Source organism: Branchiostoma lanceolatum, chromosome 5 (genome assembly GCF_035083965.1).
Source record: "Branchiostoma lanceolatum isolate klBraLanc5 chromosome 5, klBraLanc5.hap2, whole genome shotgun sequence".
Taxonomy (NCBI): Eukaryota; Metazoa; Chordata; class Leptocardii; order Amphioxiformes; family Branchiostomatidae; genus Branchiostoma; species Branchiostoma lanceolatum.
The window spans coordinates 11968052-11987484 of NC_089726.1; the positions used below are offsets into that span (position 1 = coordinate 11968052).

General features: G+C 41.6%; 2 protein-coding genes and 2 long non-coding RNA genes across 5 annotated transcripts; 2 read left to right on the forward strand and 2 right to left on the reverse strand.

Annotated features, from left to right (window-relative positions):
- Positions 1 to 352: 352 nt before the first annotated feature.
- On the forward strand, positions 353 to 4934 carry LOC136435158 (uncharacterized). 2 transcript variants are annotated; one of them, XM_066428397.1, is made up of 7 exons: positions 353 to 475; positions 1282 to 1462; positions 1636 to 1695; positions 2000 to 2115; positions 2557 to 2680; positions 3014 to 3080; positions 3626 to 4934. In XM_066428397.1, the coding sequence occupies exons 2-7, from the start codon at positions 1301 to 1303 to the stop codon at positions 3820 to 3822; spliced, it is 726 nt and encodes a 241-aa protein (XP_066284494.1). In that variant the 5' UTR covers positions 353 to 475; positions 1282 to 1300; the 3' UTR covers positions 3823 to 4934. The 2 variants fall into 2 exon arrangements, with proteins under 2 accessions (XP_066284494.1, XP_066284495.1); XM_066428398.1 differs by lacking the exon at positions 353 to 475 and adding an exon at positions 491 to 510.
- Positions 4935 to 4943: 9 nt separating this feature from the next.
- On the forward strand, positions 4944 to 8911 carry LOC136435160 (uncharacterized). The gene is made up of 4 exons (XR_010755813.1): positions 4944 to 5258; positions 6578 to 6708; positions 6926 to 7055; positions 7931 to 8911. It is a non-coding gene; the product is annotated as an uncharacterized lncRNA (long non-coding RNA).
- LOC136435161 (uncharacterized) lies at positions 5743 to 8018 on the reverse strand. The gene is made up of 2 exons (XR_010755814.1): positions 7908 to 8018; positions 5743 to 7465 (listed from the first exon to the last, which is right to left on the reverse strand). It is a non-coding gene; the product is annotated as an uncharacterized lncRNA (long non-coding RNA).
- Positions 8912 to 10173: 1262 nt separating the features above from the next.
- On the reverse strand, positions 10174 to 18867 carry LOC136435157 (sodium/nucleoside cotransporter 1-like). Its single transcript, XM_066428396.1, has 13 exons — positions 18738 to 18867; positions 16430 to 16499; positions 15098 to 15310; positions 14654 to 14925; positions 14322 to 14463; positions 14003 to 14116; positions 13567 to 13716; positions 12995 to 13156; positions 12379 to 12635; positions 11928 to 12096; positions 11443 to 11601; positions 10842 to 11022; positions 10174 to 10548 (listed from the first exon to the last, which is right to left on the reverse strand). Exons 2-13 carry the CDS (start codon positions 16469 to 16471, stop codon positions 10412 to 10414), a joined length of 1998 nt encoding a protein of 665 aa, XP_066284493.1. The 5' UTR covers positions 16472 to 16499; positions 18738 to 18867; the 3' UTR covers positions 10174 to 10411.
- Between the last annotated feature and the right edge of the window lie 566 nt (positions 18868 to 19433).

The following is a 19433-nucleotide window of genomic DNA, read 5'->3' on the forward strand; positions in this document are numbered from 1 at the left end:
AACCTTCAAATTTGCAACATGCACTTATATGAGCAACAAGGTGGGCTACGTATACACGGCCTCTTAGATACCGAAAAACAACAAGACAACAAGAACCCAATGTAACAATTGCACCAACGTCACATTTTGCCATGATAACTTAAAATCCTTGAAAACCTCATTTTCCTTAACACAGATAAAGTCTAAAGCTGTCCCATTTTGGTAAAAATGTGTTCGGTTCAGCAGTTTAGTGGGCGTGAGGACGGAGGGGTCGTTGGGTCCTGGATGAACTGATCATGAGTGGATGAATACTTTATTAAATATATATGCTCCATGCACTATACATGTATATTGTGATGTCTGCCCACCATAACTCCGGACCAGATCGCCAGGGGGATTTGTTAAACATTACCCAGGCGCTGCCTACACGGTCTCGTGACTATGACACACGAGGTAAGAGGTCAAGCCAGCCAGGAAGGAGGCGTATTGTGCACAGGTACAAGGGAACCTGGTTCTCTCCAACTTTTTGAGGTGCGTCACACGAAGCGGCGCGGCGTGTGCTCCCATCTTTAACAATACGTTACTTCGTACGAATCACTTGTATTTGAAGAAACAGCACCCTTTGCTTTAACAGTCTGGCTATTATGTTTACGCAAGGAGGTATCAAACCTCCTAGGTTTACGTAAGAAATTTGGCAGTGTTTGTGGGCATAATATGTCAGTGACGCTTGAGCTAAAGGTAGCTTGACTTTAATCTCCAAGCAGATCTCTATAGGTTGCGAAGACCGTATCAAACTGGCAGAAAGAAGTCGCTTTTGCAACCCTTGGATTGCTATACAAGCTCCTTCTTCCAGTTGGATACGGTCTTTGCAATCCATTAGGCCTGCTTGGAGGCTACCTTGACTTTGTTTCAACACAGTTTGAGTTTTGCGTTAAAATAAAAAGTCTAGCTATAAACAACTTTTAAGTTTTACAACATTCCTACGCCTTTGTTTTGTAATGTGAGCACTTTATTTACAGCGAAAAAACGGAGTTCACTCACTTCTTGCCCTCTACTCTAGTGCGGCTCGCTAGTTATCAAAACAACATTGTAACGTTATTGTCCTTTAATGTAATAATTCAAATTAGTAAGATTTTTCTCTGGACGAACTTGACCGTGATCAGGAAATTCAGGAACAGCGCAAAACATTACCCTGGCTACAGACGACTCTTAAGTGATCATCAATTAAGGTATCATATATAAACTTTGCTTTAACAATTGTTTATTTTGATTTTTATCTAACTGAATTCTGTTTCAAACCAGGACTTTGTTACTATAAAACATGGGGTACAACGGAAAGTACATCCAAGGAATAGGATGGGCCCTGGTGGTGATGGGATCTCTCAACATCGTCCTGGGTATATTAGCGGATGTCCTGTTCGGAGTGATGGGTGCATTTACCATCTTCCACTACATCAGTGCACCCATATGGTGTGGCTTTTTGGTAAGTCATAAGTGACAAGACCAGTTCGGAGTAAAACATTCTTTCCCTGCAGACGCGAATATAATTCAATTTTTCAAGGAACACTAAAGTTTTTATTGACCATGGTTTAAATACTTGTCACACATATCTCGTTACACATTATCATACAGGGATTGTTTGTTTGTTCCACACAGGTTGTCATAAGTGGCATTGTCGGGATTCAGAGTGGAAAAAATTCAACAAGCAAGGGTCAGGTAGGCATGGCCTCCATGTTCTTTGATGAACACTATCAGTTATGCAAATGCAAGGTGTATGTTATCAGCACAGATCTCTTGACATCATACATGTTTATCAAATGTGGGTTGTAAGTCTGTATGAACAGGTGCAGTGTTATGAAATAAAATATATTGGAAATTTGTGAGATTGGAGGAAAATGGATTTCATATTGCTGCAGTATTTTTAGTAGCTTAAGCCTTAATGATACTAACTTCATACTGAGGATAAAGAATTCTCCATACTATCTATAACACTTGTCCTAATTTTGTTTTTAATGATTAGATGGTGGCATTCTTGAGTTGTGGGATGGTAACCATCTTCTTTGGCATCACTTGCCTCCTGATGGCCATTATCGGGGCTCTTGTTGATGGAAATGGTTGTGATCGAGGCCATAAAAGGTGAGACCATTATACTATTGCTATAATGCCTTTAAGTTCATTGATACCTTTTGATTGAAGATCATTTACTTTTTTCTTCAAAAACATTCCCTATCTTTTAATATTTGTTGAACAATTTTGTGTCCACTGCAGTACAAATATCATGATATGTTTGTTACATCTATTCTCCAAGCAGAGGTTTTGGGAGGCAATGTTAAAAAACCCCGGCCACTACTACCCCCCGACCAAAACCTCTGCTTGGAGAATATGTTACATCATGCTGAATGATAACAGACCTTAATCATCCGTATGATAAACAGTGTCCTTCTTGCTATTGTACTGTCAACAATGTAGACTATCACCTCACATGTGTTTGTCTATTTTGGAAGCCTGAGCTGTGAAGTGCTAATATGACAGATATTTGATTTTGTATCATATTTCTTTTGTGTGTGTGTGTTCCAGCTATCACAATCCCTGTTCAGCACCAGCCATCGCCCTGCATGCAGTGAATGGTGTTCTTGCTCTGGCTGAGATCGTGATTGCCTTTGTAGGCACCATCATGTCCTGCAGTGGGCTGGCAAGTCCTGTGAGTGGCATTTAGTTTTATCAAATGAACCCTGTTGTTCGATCTCCAAAACATGTGGCATTTGGCACAGTGATGACATTTAGCTAATCTCCAAGCAGATGTTAGGGGAGGCTAAGTTGTGTTAGAAGGAAGTATGAAGCAGAAATGGGCTGCTCGGAAAATCTTACTAAGCCCCCCCCCCCCCCAGCATCTGCTTGGAGATTATTTTTTTTGCGGCACAGCCATGGCAGTTTGCACAGTCACGGCATTTTGCATTGTGAAAGTATTCTGCTTAATCAACTCTGTCATATTACTTTATCATCTTACAGTTATAACACTAACTTTTCTTTCCAGACGGTAGCGTACGACCAAGGACCAAACATGACCCCTGGTCAGACTGCCTACGTCATTGTGCAGCCAGGTAAGTGTTATAGGTGTCATGGTTGGAGATCATAGTTTAATATAGTTATGGATTGCGCAGAATTTTTGCTTTCACACCCAAGTATGATCCTCATACCTTTGAACTCAAATCAAATGTCTGTCTGCATGGGATGGTAAACCAGCATTTAGTAGCAATCCCCTTGATAAGACTGCAATTAAAGAAAAAAGGGTTATGAAATGTTCTTCAGATAGGGAATGTACAGTGAGGGTGAGTGTGAATGATGGCCTAATAGGCCCACAGTATAAATGTATGTTCCACAGTTCTATTTCTAAAAGTGACCTGGAGGTTTTGTCATGTTCAATAACAGAGTCATATTTATAACAGCCCCTTACTTACTGCGGTGGAGCCATATTGGGACAAAGGTCATTTCAGTTGTGTAAATATTGTTCATTAATCTTATGTAGCTGATGAGTGCCATAGCATTGTGCGACTGATGCTAGAACACATAGTTCATAAAGTGTTCTAATATCTTTACGACATGTGTGTATTTTTCCTGAAGTCTAAGCCCTGCTGACCTTTTCCAGGTGCCCCAGGTGCACAGGGTGTTCCCTACCCGCAGCAGCAGGTGTTTGTTGCCCAGCGCCCATATCCCACACAGGGGTACTATGGCACTATGGCCCCTCCTCCTTACATACAGCAGTCCAACATTGGGGCAGCACATGAAAACGCACCTCCAGGCCCGGCTGCAGAGACTAAAGCTGAGCCACCTGCCTATACTTAATATCCCAGTAGGGAAGCTGTTTTACCCTCAGTAAGTACTAATGCTTCCCTTTGTATCAGTGAGCTAAAACATGGCTCATTCTTCCTACAAAATGATCTCCATTCTGCAACATTTTTTACAAGAGGGTTTATAACCAGTGTGCAGATACAATAATAGTTACAGTCATTACTGACTGACTTACTTATGTATGTCCAAACAGTGCAAAGGGTAAAGCCATTGTGTAGAACCAGTATTTCAACTGGGGTTCTCAGGTATTGGCATGGTGCACTTGAAAGGGTTTTAGATAACACAGTGATACCAGAATAAAAGTAAATGATTATAAAAGATTTCTGGGCCACCGTCAGTACAAGCAGGTTTTATTTCTAATGTACATGTAAAACTGTCAATGTAAACACACCATGTACTAATGGTATTATAATTGTACATATATTTAGACAGTATTCTTCAAACCACAATGACTGCAATAAACAAATGTAACGTTACATGTCTTCTTTTCAAACAGTCTGCTAATGCAGCTAATATGGCAATTTACAAAGTGCAGTCATAGTTTATGCCTGTACATCTATCAAATAATTAAAGAAATAAAATCATATATTTTACACTTTTATTCTTAATCTTAAACAATCACTTAATGATAACTTGTCTCACTTCTATTGGTTCATTTCTGATATGTAAGTTAAATTTTCATGGTTGTAAAGGCTGAGGTTGTTCTTAGCATGTCTCTCTTAAGGTAATACTCCAATGCTCAGAATATTCTCACACATAGGTATCAAGTTTCAAGCTAGACAAGTAAGATGAAATTTGGCAGTAATATGATATTGTATGATTTGTACAAGAGAGTATATATACATTGTATATATAACATATACATGGCATGGTGGTCATACAAATCTATGGTATGACAGATACAGGAATGCCTACATCAAATATATCTATGTTGTCACAATATGAATATAATCCCCAAGGATAATGGTAAAATATCTTGCGTCAATTTTTGTACATCTTTGTCTCCTTACATGGCCCCAAAAACTTTGGAAACCAGAAAAATACCATAAGGTGTATCTTGCAAAATCTCATGGGTGTTAGAAATAGAAAAACAAATAAGGACAGTCTTCAACATCACATCTGTTTCCCGCGTTGGACTTAGTTGGCGCATGCGCTCTAGGCGCCAGAGAATGGGTGGAGCCGTTGCCAGGCGACGACGGAAAACTATGACGCGCCCATTGCGCAAGAAGAACCTTTGACCCTACCTTTGACCCTTAAGATCACATGGTTCGGAAGACGTCACGTGTCCCTTGTTTTGAAGATGGGGGCAAAATCGTCAGATCTCTTTGTTCTACAGCGAAAATCCGGAATAAAAAGCGATTTTTCAACGCAGACACGGCGATTTCGACAAAATGAAGGTTCGACGCGTTCGCAGGCATTCTATCGAACAGGTAAGTGACTGTCGATGCTTGTACATTATCTAAAGTTTTCCGGTGGAATTTGTTTGTATTTTCTGTTAGGCCATGCGGTCGGTCTAATATTTTTTCTGGTCGCATCTGTCGCAACTCTCCGTATCTGTAACTGTAACTATTTTTCTTACGCACGGTTTGGCAGTTTTGAAGGCCATCTTGTGTGTTTATTCATGTTTCTGTGGTGGGATTTTTCGTGTATTTCACGTTATCTTTGCATGGAACGTTTCGACTTCGTTTCGTACTAAGTACTAGTCTAAGAGAGTACTAATAATACCCCTCCCCTTTCCTTGTCATAAATTATGCAACATTCAACTCACTCTGCTGGATATTCGAATTCTATACTCTATCAGCTACATGTAGCATAATTTCGGAATCACCCATTGAGGAATTTGAGCTTTTCTCAGTTTCGAAGTAAACGAAATGATCCCCAGAATTCATGTAGATAGCAGACATTCTGACTCTGTATGGTGTACAATTTATTCATAATTATTGTTTTCCTTTACAACACAACACAACACAACACAACACATACCTGGTCATAAAGCCATCTCTATCAAACTTTAACATTTCAGTTAACCTGTCAACCTAAACTACTTTCATTGTTTTTATCCATCTAAATCTTATCAAAGGCCACAGTTCAAGGTCAGAGGTATATTTGACAGGAGAATCCCTACCATTTATATCAATTTTATTTTAGATCATAGTAGTGATCTTTATCACAAACTCAATGGATCTCTACAATATTGTCAGATTTAGTAGTAGTCATTCATACTGCTTAAGATAGATTGATTGCTAGTAAGCAGGTAGGAGTGCTTAGATTCATAATCATTAGACATTTCCAAAGGCCTCTGACAAGTAAGTGATACTTTAATCATGCATGACATTGTAGAGTCATGTTTTATTGTCATTATTATGTTGCTGAATTCCTGCTTCAAACTCAAATTACCACATATCTGCCATACAAAATTGCAAGTTTGCAGACTCTTCAACTTCCGGCATCAATCCCCTAGGCAACAGGTTACTGGGCATCAGAACACAGTTCCAACAAAACATGTAGACTCCTCTCTGCCAGTCTATCCACACTTTCCTCTGGGTTGCTTCTGGCAACCCCCAAACTTATCCCCCAAACTCATCAGGACTGACTTGCAAAATTTGGGCCATGATTGTGAAATCCAGCCATTGTACAGGGTTCCTGATGGTGGTCGTTCTGCGTTTGATGTTGTTGAACATGCCATGTGTCTATACTTGATGCCCTTTGCATCGTGTAGTCCTAACCAAATTTCCACCTTCCCACTCAGGGCACAACATGCTCCTCCAAGATGTGCATTTGGATGGGAAATCTTGCAGTAGGAAACATCTCCCGGAACTCTGAAGGATGCGAGGAAGGTCCTGATACTCTCATCTGGAGAACAGAGGGAACATGATCTGTGTAAGTACATTGTACATTATACTACAAGAACATTTTTTAGCTAATCCTGATTAATTAGTGTTGGAAGCTTGCATAGCTTCCAAATGTAATCCACCATTTTTCTTCAGCGCTGAGTCAAGTCATCTTGTGATCTGAGAGGTCATTGATTGATTAAATAAGCTTGTTGAATAAGCATGTTGGTACAATCCACATACATATTGCTTCTATGTCCATGCAGGAGAGCAAAGCTGACACCCTCCTATGGAAAGCACAGGTCATAACAACAAATGGACCTGTGGCCAGTTTGCTGGACAAAGAACTTCTGAAACACCATGTACGCAGACAAGCTTACCACGATCATGCTTCAGGTACTTCTTTATCAGTGATAACAAAACCTATTATAACTATTTTTCCAATTTCCAGGCATTTCTGGAGTATTCTGAATTCAAAATGTTTTCCTTTCAGGATGCTGACAGCCTGCTTTCACTTAACACAGGGCCCAGAGATCCCAAACCTTAGAAACATTCTTAGAAATATACTTGAATAATACTTCCATTTCCTTCCTGCGACTGACTTGATGTCAGCGTTGATGTGTGCTGTCCCTGTTGCTAGGTTACCTGACTGTCTTTAGCTGCGAAACAGCAGATAATTGTTGTGTTTGCACTTGAATTAGGTGATATTTTGTTGAGCACCTGTACCCCCAGCTTGAACAGGTCCCCCCTGAGTCGCCTGCCACTTTGATCTATACTTCATCCGCAGGGATGTCCATGTCAGTTTCCTAATAAAGGGGTACAAAATAATGGATATACAATTACATGGGAATCCTGTTAGTAGTTAATTGTAGTTAAATCCATTACCCCCTCCCTACAAGTGTAACAGTCAGCGCACGCGTACTGAGCCTGATTTGTCTGGTTTGAGGAGACCATGCCAAATAGATGTTTGTGATTGTACTTCTGTGTCTGTGTGCAATAATTCGTCATCCTTGCATCCCGAGTGAGTGGGGACCGATACCGGTTAACAAATCCCTGTTAGTTAATCTTGTTTCACTGAGATGATATATGCATAAAGTAAATGAATAGTCTTTTATAAGTTACATATCTGCTCAGTTTGGTAGAGATGATCATTATGGTTTTGTAAAGAAAACATGAGAATGGTTGTAGATGTTATAATGATGACATGATTTATGATATTGATTAGTAAACCTGAACAATAATTCTTACTGCCTATTTCTGCTTCTTGTCAGGTTATCCAACTCTGCAGCGTCCAGTGGAATGGGAGTGCAGGGAATGGCCTCAACACTGGACGACCCATCATGGCAGTCTGACGGTGAAATGTAGAAGGTCGCACCTGACCTTCACATTGGGGAGTGGGCCCTTTGCGACATAGCGGGATGTTTTCTCTGACTTCACTATGATGCCATACCTTTAAGCCACCTGTACACAGACGATGAAAAAAAAACATAACAGTTTTTTTTGCCTTTCTGTTGAAATGATTCAGCACTTGATAAAAAGCAAAAATATCTACCATAGATAGATCAATGACATGTTTTGCTGGGATGTGTTTATCAGGTATGGTGGTACATGTATGGTATTTCTGTCCAGTATACTACATACCTCCTCAGCTGTCTGGTCTGACTCCAGTTGATCCCTATGTCAGACTGGGCAGTGATGAGGAGATGGTCGTCTGGAATCCTGATTGTTGCCAGCATGGTCTGCAGCTCTACCCGGGGAATGATCCTGAGCTTGTTCTGTTGTTAAGAGTGTTAGTCCCCTGCACTTGCCACCTTACCTGAGCCCTGTAACTCTAACGAGCGCTTCCGTGCTGTTGCAACCCACACCCCTGAAGCTGTCTTTCTGGCCTTGCCTATCTTGCACAGTGTGATTGGCTGGTTGAAATGAGAATATCAGTTTTATTGTTAGATCATTTCATTTGAAATTATCGATGATCTTTGTTGAAGGAATCTCTCAGGTGGGTAACAGCAAGCTGCCCAAGTTGAATAGTAACTTGTTATAGTTTGCAAAGAATGTCAAAGCAAGTACAGCAAAGGACTGGGGTTATAGTACCATGATCTGTATGATCATGAAGAATTTCATGTATTTTTGAATTCATTTCTTTTGATGCATTAAGTTGACAATGTGTAATCTTCTATTGATAGATTATGTGTGTTTGAAAAAAATAAAGTGGTGACTTACTTGTCTGCATGTACGACACTGGATTGTTTTTTTTTATCTTGTGCAGTCGCCTTTCTCTTAAACCAGAGGGGTCAGCATATTCTGTTCCCACTGTCTTAGTGGCTCTGTTTGCTCAGTGTTTGTCACAACTCTTGACATGATCCTCACAGGTACAGGTATGGGAACAGGTAGGAGCATAGGTGAGACGACAGGTGAGTTGATAGAAACAGGCGACAACAGGCCATGGTGAATGTGTGTATGGGGAACAAGGTGAGTGGTTGGGACTTCCGCGCAGGTATGGCATGTTGCGCTGCAGCTGGTTGCTGTGCTATGTGTCTTACCAGTTGCCTTTTCTACAACTGAGCTAATGATTTTCCTAGGACGTCCCCCTTTCTTATTTGGCCTCTCTTTTTGAATTTTTTTGACTGACTTGAAAGTAAAATATTCGTTACATGAACTGTGTTCTAGCAAGAGATGGACGGACCTTTAACTCCCCTTGTACTTGGAAATTGGAATTTTTTTTCTGCATTTCTCATGGAAGTTGGGGAGGGGGGTGCCTGTGAATCTGATCAGTTGACACTTCACCAACTAAGGTCTCTGATTTTGAGCATATAGTCAATACACAACAAAGGCTGAATGACATTTTGTTTCTCAGTGGTTATTTAGAGCGTTGACCCACTCCATCGGCGCAGGTGCTGAAGACTACGTGTCATTGTGAGGACTGAGTCGTACTCACTTCCGGGTTTGCCTGGGGCTACGGCCTCGCCCGCCTCCACAGAAACTTGTAATTATTTCGTTAAATAAGAAGTTGCGACAGAAAACTAGTACAAATAGATAAAAACTAACCAGAAAACTGTGAGAAAAAATTTACGTCGTGTTCGGGAAAACTTTATTAACTGCGCAAGAAGACATTTTTGGGAGCCGCTGTCGCCCTCGTCTGACGGTAGTCGCTGCACGATTTGCCGGTACCCCGTATCGTCTGACATCGCCTTACGACCATTTTTATCGGTAAAACAGAAGTGGTAATCTTTATTTTTCCATGGAAGTAAAGTTTATACTACTGTTATCATAAAATACACAGGAAAGAAAAGAGTCGAGTGAAATTTCGTTATATAATAAGCTTTATTTTTCTACGTGTTCGTTCTTCGGCTCAAGTGCGGGAAAGGCCGCCATGGTTTTTTCCCGCGCAGTTGCCCCTGGCAACGGCTCTTCTCGCCATTTGTCACTGAAATCTCGTGGCATTTCATTGTTTTCTTAAACAGCGCATGCGCCAACTAAATCGCGGTATTTCGTATTGGGCGTAACACATGTTAACAGCATCTCGATCTTCACAATGATGTTGGTAATCGTAGGTTAGATACATAGGATTAATATTAATTATGTAGGTATGATGTACTTTGCACACATATATACATGTATTACACATTTACAACGTCTAATGGTGATATTGTTCGTGGTTGAAAAGTTGTGTTGCGCGGAGGCAGTTCTATTTTGTTTCAAGTTGAGCTCGAGAGCAACGTTCTGATAGCATACTGCATGTTTCACCAGATGCATTAGCACATACAGTCCAGGAGAGTGCCAGCATAGGCACAGGCTGGAGGTGCAGGTGTGGTCATGTTCAGGTACCCCATGGTAGTGTTCACTGCCGCAGTCGGGAGAACAGCAATGGCCGCTTCTTGGTACAGGAGTCCTGAAGAACATCAGAAGCATTATTTATGAGATATAAGTAGGTGAGCCATTGAAGGGCAACAGTAGTAGTGTCGGCCGCATTGCATAGTACAAGTGTAGAGTAATACACCGACATTGTTGATCGCAAATTTGCATCGGTGAAATTAATACTGAGTGGGTGGGTGGGTGGAATACAATTAAGAGTAAACAACGTTGCAATGCAAATACAAGTACTAGTTCAACGTTGATGTTGTCAAAACCACATATCACTGATTATCAGCTGACAAACCAAGTGCTGCTAAATGACCTCCATACCTGCCATGCAGGCGTTCATGATGCTGACCAAGACGCCAGTGATCATGGCTCTGAGCGCCAGCTCCGCCAGGTCTCCCTTCCTGTTGGGAGCCATGGGCCCCAGTCCGCCCAGCTGGATCCCGATACTGCTGAAGTTTGCAAACCCACACAGGGCATAGGTCGCGATGGCTTCTGATCGAGCCTGGAAGTAGAAATGTACATTTGGTTTGTTCTACTGGCATGTGCAAAGGGACGTGGATACACGGTGAGCCATCACGACTTGAGGCTGCATAGGCTTGATGCATTAAAGTGGGTAAGCAAGCCTTTCATTTGAGTATACGACACCTTTATCATCATAGTCGGTCCACCAAAACCATAGCCTCCTAAATATATCTATTCATGTATCATTTGAAGAGCTTCGAAGCCATTTTTTGCACATAAACTTAATCTATATCCCCTGGACGAAATCGTAACCATACAAACAGAATAAACATAAAACCATCCAAAATCTATTCCAAGCTTTACGAGTAGCTCAAGTACGGACGAATCTATGATCTATCACTCAAAAGCTCAACGTTTCAACATGACAGGTACAGGTACATGTACATGTACATGTATTCACCGATATTTTCTTGGCGGCGACTATGTCAGCCAGGTCCAGGTAGGCAACGAACTCGTTGATGAAGATCTTCTTGCCCAGCAGCTCGGCGACCACAGGACAGTCCTCCCACGGAACACCCATGACGTAGGCCAGCGGCATGAACACATACGAGCAGATAGTCTGTGGAACAGTTAGTCAGTCAGCATCAGCAGTAACATGTGCAAGATATTAATTTTTTGGGGCGCATGCTTTGCTCTAAGCTACAGCTTGAATACTGTGTTCATTATAATTCGTTTAGGAATGTATAAAGCCCTGAATTATTTTTTCACAAAACATCAAACATACAAAAGGGACACGACAACTGAGTGACCGGGTACTCAAGTTACTCACAACGTATATTCTCGGCGCCACTTGTACAACATGAAAAATAAAATACTTACTGACAAGAGAAGACAATGAAAGTCCCTAAATGATTTCAGCGATTATTCAACTTCACTATACTTTACCTCAAACGTCAGGTTGGGGATATCGACCATCCCTCCCAGCCACGACAGTACAGCGTTGAGGAATCCCAGCAGTGCGATGAAGGCGATCACGTTTCCCACGATGTTAGCGACGAGGGTCACGGCTACGCACGCGCCAGAGGCCGCTGCTTCTAAGAGGTTTCTCTCCTGTCTGCAATATTCACAGACATACTATACATGTTAGAAGTTGGTCCTTTCATTATTATGTGAAGGACATCGCCGCATATTTGAAGAACGATTCGGACCAAGTCAGTAAAAAAAACTAATGACCATATTTCAAGTTTGTTGTAGAGTACAACATGATATTCAGCCTGTGAAACACAATTTCCCACTGTAAGGGGCTCATTGGACCTCTTCCAAGGGGCCTTACTAGTGGAAGGCTAAGGGGCTGCTAACAGCAAGATTTAGTCAGGCTATAGGATAATGAACTTACGGAGCTTCCGCTTGAAGCCGTTCGTCTTTCTTCGTCCTCTTCCTCTCTATCTCTGGATAGACCAGCTTGGACATCGCCAGAGCAGTGGGGGCCGCCATGACCGAGCAGGCCAGCAGGTGGGAGGGGTTGATACCAAAGGAGATGAAGGCTCCGAGCACGCTACCGGCCACGGTGCCGAACCCTCCGGTCATGACCGCGTGGAGTTCCGACTTGGTCATGGTAGAGAGGAAGGGGCGGACCAACAAGGGAGCCTCCGTCTGTCATGTTTGAAAAAAAGGGAGAGGGTCACAAAATGTGCAAAGAATGTCATAACTATTTGTAGAAACAGCATCCCTTGCAGTGTAATGAAGACGACCAACCAAGTACTGGACCCGGCACCGACATGCTCTATCTATTGTTAAATCACATCACCCAACCCAGGGCCCGGCCGGGCAGTTTGTAGGAGAGAAGAGTATGATATAAAAGACAACAAAACACACTAAAAAATCGATCGTGAGCAACGGTTCCTGATATGAATTGTTTAATTGTTGTTCACGCAAACAGCCCGGACGGGCTCCGGTTTGGAAATGTAACCTAAGCATTACTCTAATCAGTGACCAAACAGAACTGGGCGTACCTGACCAACGAAAATGTTGCCTGCTGCGCTCATTGACTCCGGTCCTGACGTGCCGAGGGTGAACTGCATGATCCAGGCAATCTTGATGATGACAATCTGCATGAGGCCCACGTAGTACAGCATGGACATCACCGTGCTGAAGAAGATGATGATTGGGAGAACCTGCGGAAAGAAACATAGTTAGTGATCATCAGCAAGGTTTTTACTTTTGCGAGTCTCGGTTCTACGTAATGAGTAAGCTCTTATGAATAGAAAAAGAGCACTTGATGCCGACATTTGTAGTAAATTAATAATTCTTGTAATAAAGTCACGAGAGAACAGCTTCTGTAACATAGTGTTTATGTACCTGGGCTATCCTTCATTACCCCTTCCATTCATTGATTTATTTATTCAGGGACGCAAACATGTATACACCGATAAAGGTGACAACTGAGTCGGTGGCCGTGACAAATGGTTAGTGAATACAGAAATAAATAATTGCACATTTAACGTCTCTGGTCTTTGTCTGATTTCTTAACTGGTCGATGTAATATTGTTAATATTTCCATTCCGTTTATGTTACCATAGCTTACCTGGAACACGAAGTTGTGCACAAGGTAGGCCTCTGTTACGCCCAGGTCGGCGAAAGATGTAACCTCACTCAGGTTAGCGGTGTTGCTGGTTACAACCAGGCTTGTGCCGAAGACGAAGGACGTCCCGTCGTCTGTGAATGCCAGAAATCCCTGAGGAGGGGAAAGATAGACCAACATTAAAACAAAACGAAACATAAGTCAGCTCGGTGTTGAAAGGTTTATAGCATATGATAGCAACAACGGCAACCATAGCATGCTTAGAAGGGTCTTAAGTACTGCTATACCCTAAGCGCTACTTTATGTCTTCCAACACAAACGTATACACGGATCAAATTTTCAACAACTAGTCGCTTTTTTTCCAGGATCAATAATGACCCATCACGTCCGAACGTAAACTCTGAGATTAAATCAATCTCATGTGCTTGTCACAACTTACCTGGAATTTGTCGCCCAGAAACTTGAACACATCGTATCCAACGGATGTTCGCAGCACGAACAGCCCCAACAGGAACTGAAGAGAGAGGCCCCACAGTACTGGTCGCCATTTCACCTGGAAACACAATATTTATGGCTCAGGCTTTGCACCTATCAACGATCCGTGTGTAACTTTTGTAGGAAATATACATCAGGTAAAGTGGTGATACAACGATCAAAAGTAAGAAAAGTGACATATCAAAGAAATCGACGAAAACTGTGAGAGGAAAACTCGCGCTAGCACTATGTGCTAGAAAACAAACATTTAACACCACACACACCTTTCCAGGACTCTTGGAAAAAACGAAGAGGCAGAGGATGATACCGAAATACCCGACTAGAGAGATGAGCTGATCAGGTTGCTTTCCAGTTTCCAAACCTAGGAAAAGTCCGATTCCCACCAGAATGCCCAGGTAAATGATCCTACAAATGATTAACAATAAGAATTACTCATTTGTTTGTTAGCATGACATAGAAAAAATAACCATTCCTTGAAAAAAACGTCCTTTCTAAATTCATGATTTGTTTTAAAATCTAAAGCACATGCCCCTTGATTTTGATGCAGAGACGTAGTTACGACCATCTAGTATGTGGCCTCAAAGGCATATCTCACCATTTGGCATACTTCCAGACTTTCATGAAACAACCAGCCGCAGGTTTGAGACACAACTTGTAGATAGCCTTTCCCCAGCGGTCCCGGATGAGTCCGTACACAACAAACACGAGAACCACCAAAGTGATGATGAGGAGCGCGAACGCACGGCAGAAGTTGATGACGCAGGCAGCGATGAGGAAGGCCAGGTAACCAAGGCAGAGGAGGGTGTAGACGGTTCTCCGGATAACCACTTTGTGTTCTGTCACGAACTTACTGATACCGTCTGAAACCTGCATGATGTGAAGAGATTACGATCACTATCATGGCATGAAAGAACTGATGTTGACTATCTGCCCAGTACAACTAAGTATTACACGCACACAGTATGACGGGACGTATCGACGAGATGTTGCAAATGTGATATAAAAAAGGTGTCTCTGAAAGAGAAAAATACAACTTTACCATTGACACGCCCTTCATGCATCTGTTCTGGTCTTTTTCTTCCTCCTCTTGTTCGTCGATGTCTTCCTCGTGATAACTTGGTGGATCGCTGCTAGGCAATGAAGAGTTCAGTCGGTCTACATTCTCGTTAATACCTCTCTCTGGGTCTTTCTTTGTGGGCTCCATGGCGATATCTTCTGTGCTGAGGGCTGGGTTCTGATAGGAGTGAACGCTCTGGAAATGTTCCGATACAGATATTTCGATTATTGATTCGTAAAGGGATATGGCAACCTTGTGGTCAACATCATGCGACCTGTCGTGGTGCATTCCTTTTTTTTAATCATATTTACATGACCAATAACAGGCGATTAAGGGCCGGATGTTTTAAGTAACCCTTGAGTCTCCTCCCCACCATTGCCAGCCAGTAGGGGCAAATTCAACATCTTAGTGTCAGAACCGATCTCAGGACAAACTCGACTCCAAGTTGAAGTGGCTACTTCCACACGTGTTTTGAGCAGTAACAGTTTTTCATGTCAGTAAGAGGAGGCCAGGCGCCAACGTGATTTATTGATATCCACAGTAAGGCTGATTGATCAGCAGCGCAAACATATTTCAGTTGCCCACCGACCCGCATCTACAAATAACAACGCTAGCGCTCCACTATGTGTTGGACTTTGGATCCATTTTAGCGTGGTGTACACATTTACAGAAGTCGGTCCCATACAAAAGCTGGGTCAACAAACCTCACCCCCTGTAGTTCAAAATGTGAACAATGCCTGATACAATTTAAAATATTGCGGTTAGCTTGGTACATGTACATGCATGGCTGTTGCCATTGCTGTGATGTTGATATCACTAAATAATGACATACTTTAGAACATACATTATGAAATCAACACCCAATGTTATTTGAAAGATGCTGAAGATTACAGAAAAATCCATCTGAACATTTACTTGGCCTGAAGAGTATGCCAGACAATGAAGGATCCCAACACCATCAAACAAGCTTCTGGGTTACGCTGCAGCTTCCAAAGCACAGATGTATCATACAGTGAATTAAGCTAAGACAACACAAGTGGCTTGCACTGCGTGCAATTTTAACTAGGAACGCAAACTTTGGTAGAGAATGCATGTGAAATGCTACAGCTTCCAATGTGTTAGCGAAGCAAGGAATATGTTTAATTGAAAAGGCTTGCTAGATTTGTATAGGTCAGTTAGGTATCTTGATCGGTAAATAAAGACAATGGATTGCCACTTGATTAAAAAGAGACAAGGAAACTGAGCAGGCACATAAAGAATGAAGATGCAAAGCTACATATAAGTCTTAAAAAGACATGGATATGTGCGACTTACGACATCCTTGCCAGAGGTTCGGCGTTGAAATTTCCCCTCCATTGTTATTTTGCCGACCTGCTCCTGGTACCTGTGAATGGAGGACAAACTTTCAATGTCAAAATTCTACATACACTTATATACTGATAAGGCCATGGCAAGTACATTCACTTTATGGATGCCATCCTCTGTAGTCTGTACATTTTAGATCTTATGCGAGAGTGCGGAAAAACAAGACAAAAGAAAAATGCTTAAATTTCCCAAATAGAGACCATAAACGTTGTAATAAGAATTGAAGCGACAAAACGTGTATCATAGACAACAATATCTATATTCCTGTATCAAAAACTAGTGTGGTAGCCTAGTACAAATATATCAATTACTAAGTTGGCAACTATACTCAGAGCTACGTACCACAATAGTGTTGCTTCTACAAGTACAATCAAGGCTTCAACACAAAATTGTCTCTATTTGTGGTATTTTCTTGTCATGTTGACAATCTCCACATTTTTTTTCAAAATCAGGTGAAAATCAATGTGTGCGCTGATGTCATCCATGAAATTTACTTCCTGTGGCCTAACTAAGAATCACAAAAGCGACATACATTGTAGGCATATCCAAGATACAATATCTCGTCAATATCTATGACTCATCATTATTCCATTGTTGGCGGGATAGACCCTGGCAAGTTTTCCACCGTCAATTGCACCATCGATGGTTTACAGGAAGTCGATAACAGCCATGGAAGGTTATCATCAGCGGTTTTGTCATTGTGACGTCCCTGTGAAAAATGCTGTCACGTAGTGATATATAGTTCAAATTAAGGTCCGATTTGGACCTTTACAATGTTAAGTTATAGATGTGGAAGTCTATAACATCTTGAACCGTCCATATGTGGTACTTATATTGAGTCATGTGAAGCTTAGCTTCTTGAAGTCCATCATAATTGATTAGACCAGAGACCTGATCTTTGGACTCTACGATAGCTACTAAAGTGATAACCACTACTTAGTGCAGAATGATTCAGTGGAAACGTGTTACTCACCTACTATATACAACACAGGAGATAGATTATAATCAGTCAACAGAAGAACGATTCATGCTTACCTACCGAGCAAATGTTGCTGGTCACTGCCCTAAATGCACAGAATAGCAGTTTGACCAGTCAACTAAGTACATATATAGCAACATGGCTGCCATTACCGAACGTTTGTCTACAAATAATGCATTATGTGCTAGGTCCCCCAGGTAATCACGTGCGTAAATACGCTCTAGTCATGCCAGGATGCGCAGAGTAATACACGTAATACACGTTTTCATGGAGACCATCAGGTACGCAGCGGGAAACATTTCTGTGATTCTTATTTGATAAAAATTGTAGACATTTCAGACACATGTATTTTTTATGTGTCTTTGCCGTTGATGTTCGTCAGCTATAACGTTAAGATCATGATAACAATTGAATGGATATCTTTCACCGCAACGACTACATCCGTGTCCGCAGTTCCAGACTATTTATAATAGGGCGGGACCGGTACACTATGGGACCGCACCTGTTGGTCTATCGCCAAGAACTTTTTGTATCCAAAGCAAATATGTAAAGTGTTGGCATTGTGTCAATGTTTGACAAACTGTGACAACTAAGAAAGGCGGGAAGTGGACATTTCGTCCACATATAGTCGTTTCTTACTTTAACTTCTTAGCTGATTCAGGGGCTACTTTGACATACTTTGAGATTCGTGCGGCCCACTGATGACTGTATAGTTTATAGCAACGAAATATGAATATCGACTTAAATCACGCGGTCGCACAGTCCTAACATTTCGATCACCAACGAACCTGCCACAGGTCAATGTACAAGTACGCCCTGCCGCTTAAATTTGTTGTTGCTTACCGAAGAACACTAGTAATGTCGTAAAACGTACCAACAGTTCCAAATTGATCCATAGGAGAAACTTTAGGTTACAGGCACGGCTATTGTTTAAGTATCTTGGGCAGGTAGAGCGGTAAAATACTCTTGATGTAGAGTGGGGGTCACGTTGGAAAACAAAGTCCTACGCAGGCTCTGATTTTCAATTTGTCACAGAGCTACCAAGTCCACAGAAAAGGCCATTTCAATATATGTGTTGAATGTCAAATACCATAAGAACATTTCAACTCTGTAACGTCTGTACAGCACCACGACATATATACATCAGACAGGGCAGTTTCTGATAACATCACAGCAGAATATAAGTCTGATTCCAAAATGTATTCCTCTTGGCAACCATGGCTTTTCCACAGTATGTTATGCTTTAGTATGGTAAATGTGAATGGTAGATATGCTTACCTCAGTAGAGTGTGTTCAGACAGTGGCCACCTCACCAGCGAGAGACTTGCGCGCCTTTTGATAAGTTTTGGCGGAAAGTTTTGGCGGAAACTACTGCCGGGTGTATACTGTTTGCGACTGCGCACTGCAAGCGGGAATGTGACTAGTCACTACTTGTTAAATATTTACGAATGTGTTGACGCCGTTAAGAATACAACTCTTACCAAAATAACGACCTCAATACACGAAAGAAGCAATTTTGTTTGTTGGTAAATTCACGGAGCAGTTATTGACAAACAGTCTCTTGAGCTATAAGACATGATAAACTTCGTGGGTACTAGTAGTAAACATGTGATGCCATGAAGGTCTTATCTTCAGAAATCTTTGACTGGGACCCAACGTCAACCAAGCATTCTCCCGAGGACAATTTACGATAGTAACAGCACAATGATCACTAGGAAACAGGTCTACTTTGACTTTGACTTGACACATGAAAAAAAGATTTGTTACAGCATAACTCGTAAACATGTCACCTACGCGAAAACAGTGCCACTGATCAGACAAAGTCAAAGAAAAACTTATTCGTCACCATTACGCATAGAGAACACTATGTGAAAAGATTAACACAGGCGTCAGTAAAGGGGTATCGAAGGGGGTAGGATGTGAAATAAAAAGATACAGAGCTCTTGAATAAAAAAAAGCTGTTGACTGAAAACA